At 33.4% G+C, this 6,327-nt stretch overlaps 1 protein-coding gene across 1 annotated transcript; it reads left to right on the forward strand.

The window, feature by feature from the left end:
* Nucleotides 1-1,153: 1,153 nt before the first annotated feature.
* Nucleotides 1,154-3,666, forward strand: LOC126973978 (uncharacterized). The gene is made up of 3 exons (XM_050821326.1): nucleotides 1,154-1,241; nucleotides 2,550-2,677; nucleotides 3,508-3,666. Exons 1-3 carry the CDS (start codon nucleotides 1,154-1,156, stop codon nucleotides 3,664-3,666), a joined length of 375 nt encoding a protein of 124 aa, XP_050677283.1.
* Nucleotides 3,667-6,327: the final 2,661 nt, after the last annotated feature.

Consider the following 6,327-nt stretch of genomic DNA (forward strand, 5'->3'; position numbering starts at 1 on the left):
GTTTTTGGCTAACACAACATTTGATCCACAAACTGTGATAGGCATTGACTGGAAATCATTTTTCTATTGGAACTATCAAGGTGGTGTTCCTTTTATTGCTAAATTCAGCTTAGCATATCCTCTTGTAAGTACTCATGTTTGGATTTACATTTTATAAGGACTTCCAAATATTGTTACATAAAAAAATATAATTACACATTATTACATGTAAACCTTAATAAGAGAGGAAAATTATAATATTTCAAAAAACAATTACAAATTACAAAATTCAATAAATATATAAATAATACTCAATATTGGACAAATGTAGGTAAACTATAAATATAAGGTATAGATCGATTTTATTATTTTGTATTTTTATTTATTTATTTATTATTACGATTTTAACTGTTCTTAGTACATTACTGGTGACGAGCGCAGTTGTAGTGCCGCTCAGAATTTTTGGGGTTTTTCAAGAATCCTGAGCGGCACTGTGTTGTAATGTGCAGGGCGCTTCAGCTGTGGATCACCAAAAACAGCATCTACCAATGGGAGGCTCCTTTGCACATGATGCCGGCTAGATTATGGGTACCACAACAGTGCCTATTTCTGCCGTTAAGCAATAATGTGTAAGCATTACTGTGTTTCGGTCTGAAGGGCGCCGTGAAGCTAGTGAAATTACTGGGCAAATGAGACTTTATATCTTATGTCTCAAGACGACGAGCGCAGTTGTAGTGCCACTCAGAATCTTTGGGGTTTTTCAAGAATCCTGAACGGCACTGCATTGTAATGGGCAGGGCGTATCAATTACCATCAGCTGAACGTCTACTCGTCTCGTCCCTTATGTTCATAATAAAAATAGCTGAACGACCTAATTGTCTCTTCCCTTATATTCATTAAAAAAAATTAGTAACCAAGGCAATTTTTTAGGTCGATGGGAACAATAAGCCCGACAAAGAGAATCTTATTTTCTCCTAAGTGATATCTACATAAAAGAAACAAAATTTATATTCTTAAAATAAGAAAACTTTTGTAAAGTCACTGATTGTTGAAATAATTTATATAAATATTCATTGAATTATAAATTATATACCATTTTCAGCTAATAGAGAGATTTAGTTCAGAGCTGACTGATCTAGATCCGCCTGTGGATTGGAACAGATCAGTTCTTTTTATGGAGTCATCAGCAGATATGAGTGCACTGTTTATAAGCACAAATGTTTCTGGCAAGTTTAGTATGGTGCCTAGTGTAGCCTTTCAGTGTAAGTTTGTCTATGTTACTATTAGTCATATCCTATTTACACAACAACATTGTAGTACAAAAAGTACTAAAGACATCGACCATATAGCTCCTAATACCGATAATATTCGCAATGCATACAAATCAGCTAACCAAGTGAGGTCAGCGGGCGAGTGGCACTGAATGCTCATTAGTCAGGTAATTATAACCTATCGTAATTGGTCTAGTAATAAACCCAACATATCTTAAACAATCGCTGCTACTGGTGTTTGATAGAGTTCGCCCTCTATAATACAGGAGTCTTTGTGCTATAAGTTCGATAAATAAGGATAATTGTCCATTGGCATATAATATTTCTGTCACACGAGCTATCACCATCCAAAGCTTATATAACTGAGGGAAAGAAAAGGGGGGACTTTCTGTTTTGTTTTCAAAAGAAAAATGATCGATCTTCTATTACTTTTTTCAATGTATGAAAACTAAATTCATTATTTTTGAAAATGAATTTAAAAAAGTACCTAGACGTCGTCTTTGGTAGAAGCCTTAGAAGGTTTAAAGTGTATTAAAGTCTAGTCGATTATTCTATATACATCTTGGATATCCGATTCGTAGAGCAGTGGTTACTTTAAAAGCCTCTTTAATTTTATTTCCTTATCATCAACTTTATCAGCCGGAAGACGTCCACTGCTGGACAAAGGCCTCCCCCAATGATTTCCACGACGATCGGTCCTGCGCTGCCTTCATCCAACGTATTCTGGCGATCTTGACCAGATCATCGGTCCATCTTGTGGGCCTACTAACACTGCGTCTTGGTAGGTACGTGGTCGCCATTCGAGGACTTTACTGCCCCAACGGCTATTTGTCCGTCGAACTATGTGCCCTGCCCAATGCCACTTCAGTTTCGCAATCATTTGGTCTGTGTCGGCAACTTTGGTTATATTATAATCTATTTTAATATTATATATAGTTCCTTATATTATAATATAATTGGACCCCCTCAGCAAAATATCACAGGACTCTTAAAGAAGTAAAGCCTATAATCTGTTAAAACAATTTGTTATTTTTAAGTAATTTCTCTCGCTAATGGGATTAAATATACAAAATTAAGTTAAATTCATAAATTTTGGCATATAGTAAAATTCGTATACATTATATTTATTAGGGATGCGTGTGCATAAGTAGCACACCGATTCATAGCATTATTAACAGGGAGAGTTTGACATACAAGTATAACATTAAAGTAACTTTGGATCTGTTATAACACTGGTTCATTATTCATTAGCACTGGTTATGACGTATTAAATATAATGTATTTTTCTAACATTTTTAGTTCGACACTTCAAGGTTCATGATTTTGGGATGAAACTGGTTTATCCTGGTTACCTTGGTATCTTGAATTGTAAATATCGAGTGGGATATGCCGCAGCTCCGTTGGAGACAAAAATTAATGAAAGTGACGTAAGTGTGCTTTTTAACAAACATGTCCTCTGCCTGCAGAATGATAAATATCTCCATGATGATGGTACCTAAGGGGACCTAATATATTTAAACTTGGCGCAGATTTCCATGATTCTGATCTCTAACTTCTAGAATAACCTTATTTTTTACTGCCGATCATTTTTTTTGGTAAGATGTGTGGCATTATGAGCAAGACATTTACTTGATGGTAAGTAAACACCCTGTTTACTACAATATTTAAAATATATTATTATCTAATATAATTGCTGCTTTGGAATTTTGAAAATTATAAACCTCTTGAAACTTTAATATACACACAAGTCAAGTTCTTAAGGTTGATGATGTGGTGACTGTGGCATAAATTATATTTATACAAAGATAATTATTTCCATGATCTATTTGATACAAAAACTGTAAAATGTAGAAATCGATTTGTATAGCATGTTTAACAGTTTTAATTTCTTGATTCAAAAGGGTGGCAAGGATTGTCTTTACTTTATAGTTCTCATGGCCTCATCTTTTTCCGAGGATAATATGGCTTAGACAATTCAAAAGCGCATAGTCGGGCTTATTTAAACAAAGATTTTATCTGTATCTTTTGGGTGTAATTCTCAGAAGCCAATTTTATTTAGTAATTTCATGGAGGCATTTAAACTGAAATACTATTAGTACTTGCACATTTTATCTGCTTGGCAGTAGAAAAAGGAGGTTTGGGTAATATTGAAACCATTTAAATTTCGACATATTGAAATTTATTTGTTTTTATAAACAAAGTCTTATGTAACTAAAGTAACCAATGCAAAGTAAATGAAGAATAATTATTATTTTAGGTAGAGGAAATAGCATCGAGACTTGGAATTAGGGGAGAATATAATAGTTCGGGAATTGAGGACTTAGAAACTCCAGACCTAGACAGTTTTAAAGATGATGAAGATCTTGATAGTTACGTTGATAATGAGGTTGAAAATTATATTGATGTCGATGATTAAATTAATTTACTACTCAATAAAAATATGGAAGAATAAATAGATATTTTATAATATCTTATTTATTTAGTTTTTAATTTGGTTTAGTATCCTTACCATATTTATTCGATAAGTAAGTCCTAAGTTTTGATATAGCGAGCTCAAACTCCACTCCTGAATAAATTAGTAAGTCAGGCAATTAGACTAACGGCCGTTTTTAATAACGTATCTCTAGTTATGTATCAGTAATAATGTATCCGACATTGCAATCACCGATTAACGACAAGATCTTATCTATCCATAGTTATGTCCAATATGGTTATATTATTAGTTATAGTTCAATGCTATCTGTCGATAGGTTATTGAAATGTAAGTAAGCGTAAAAGGATAGAATTGTCTACCTCTAAGTTAAACTAAGGATAGATAGGTTATTGAAGACGGTCGCAAGTCAACAGATACTTCGTGATTTCAACTGACAGCTGTTGCAATTCAACTTATAGTTGTTTCTTGTGTATCTGTCTATTCTGATTTGTTTTTTGACATATTTTTTTTTCACAAAAATCACTAAAGCTGTGATCTATAAAGCGTACTTTGCTCAGACTTTAATTATGTAAAACATAGCAGAGTGTGATAAAACATGAACTTAACTTTTGCATTGGGCTGTCTTAGCTGAAGCACAGTATAATTTCAGCTCTCAGATGAGTATAAATCAAAGATTATGTTATGCTAAACCCTCAGCAAAGTTTTACCTAAGTAAAGTCTGACCAAAGTATTAGTACGCTCTATAGATGCCTATGTGTTGAACCTGAAAGTCAGATAGGAAATAGACTGAATATAGAAAATCAGATATTCGATTCCAGGGAATAGGTAAGATAAATGGAATTTGAATCATATTGTTATAATGCCATTTTGGATTTTGCGATTTTGCTGAACCCTTCCTGAAAAGGTTCGAAATGATAACTCGATTTGTACCTATAGGTACATATTATTTGTCACAATAATATCGTACAGTTTCTGTAAAATTACTCCTTGTGAGTATTCGGGATTGGCACTGATGAAATTTAAATAAAAACTTAATCGGCAATACGTTATTCGTAGCGCTGATTGCTCATAATAAAACAACTAGTGAGTGGCTTGTTCCTTGATAACTAACATAAAACCGTCAAGTTACATTTTTGTTGTTGAAAATTAATAGCGGCCGTCGTCCACTCAGTAAGTGTTTGTAAAACAATACGGATGACAGATCAAATTCCGACAATGATTCGGAAAGGTGTGGGTAACATAATGGGTTCAATTTTTTAATTCAAATTTCTATTTTGTTAGACACTTTACTAATTTTACGGCTTTTCACATGTGTTTTTCGAAGTCGATATTAAATCACAATAGTAGAATGGGATTGGCTTGCACAAAGTGGGTATGGAGCGATCGGTTATTTTGTAATTATTTTTTATTGAATCCTAAGAAGATTTGCAAAAGCGCTTGGGATTTTTGTGACTTATCTAAAGCATTTGACTGTGTTCACCATGAAAATCTGCATGGGAAATTATCCCATTACGGTGTCAGAGGTTAAAGCTCTGGATCTTTTAAAATCATGGTATTTATCTTTTAAAATCATTTAGTTCTGAATAGTGTGAAATCAGCAGCAGTCACTATCGGCGTGCCACAGGGTTTAATTCTAGGTCACTTTCTCTTTCTTATTTTTTATGCTAATGACTTCCCCTATCGTATTGACAATCATGAAATTATATTATTTGCGGATGGCACATCTTTAGGAACTTTTTGAAGTTATTCGCAGGCAATTGAGCTTTGAAGAGGTAAATGAGGCAATTTCTAGTTTGGTCAGGTGGTTTGAAGTAAATAATGTTTTTCTAAGAAAAAAAGACAAAATACACACACAGTCACACACAAGAAGGAAATAGACAAAAAATGTAATGGCCTGTGCCCCATAATGTCGATATATAAAATCTATGTCATTTAAAAGTAGACATCTTCTATAACAAAAGTAAGAAAGGTACATATTGCTCAGTAGTATATAAAATAAATATTTGGAATTTTGACCAGCGTCGGCTATTTCCTAGCAAGATATCAATCTAGGTAGAGGAATACAACAAGGTATGTTTAGTTCCAAGGTATGTTAAAATTAGTGGCAGTAAATCAATTTTTTCACCTAAAAAGGTTTATCCATCTGCTACTATCCACATTCAGGTTATAAATATAAAGTCACAACAGTTATAAGTAACCGGGAAACATGAAGGTTTATTTTTTGCTAATAATTTCATTTTTCATTTTAAAAGATAGTTCCCTTACGAGAGAGGGTAATGAATCTCGTAACAAAGATAGACAAGAAAAGAGTGAATCGATTTCAAGTGATTTTGGTCACGTTTTCAGAGATCGCGTTAGGAATACGCCACATACTTATGGGTTGCCAATAGACGAAGAGCTAAAGAAGTCTAGTTTTACTCAAAAAGATGCATCTCAAATCACGGAAATCGCAAAAGAACGTCCCAGTTTTCTTAGTGCACGTGAAGAAATGATATATAATCAGAAAAAAACTCATGGAGATACATTTTTGGGAGAACAATTTGGTAGTTCAAATGGAACCAGACCTCAAATGTATTATGATTTTGAAAAAATTCTGGAGAGTAATTTTGTTCGCCCGAATCGGAGACAATTAAAGAAATTACA

Source organism: Leptidea sinapis, chromosome 31 (genome assembly GCF_905404315.1).
Source record: "Leptidea sinapis chromosome 31, ilLepSina1.1, whole genome shotgun sequence".
NCBI classification, from domain to species: domain Eukaryota; kingdom Metazoa; phylum Arthropoda; class Insecta; order Lepidoptera; family Pieridae; genus Leptidea; species Leptidea sinapis.

What these genes read in the sequence shown, in the direction of transcription:
- LOC126973978 (XM_050821326.1), top strand. Translation starts at nt 1,154, where the DNA reads ATGGAGTCATCAGCAGATATGAGTGCACTGTTTATAAGCACAAATGTT. An exon ending in GCCTAGTGTAGCCTTTCAGT is followed by an intron (nt 1,242 to 2,549) that starts GTAAGTTTGTCT and finishes TAACATTTTTAG; the next exon opens with TTCGACACTTCAAGGTTCAT. An exon ending in CAAAAATTAATGAAAGTGAC is followed by an intron (nt 2,678 to 3,507) that starts GTAAGTGTGCTT and finishes TTATTATTTTAG; the next exon opens with GTAGAGGAAATAGCATCGAG.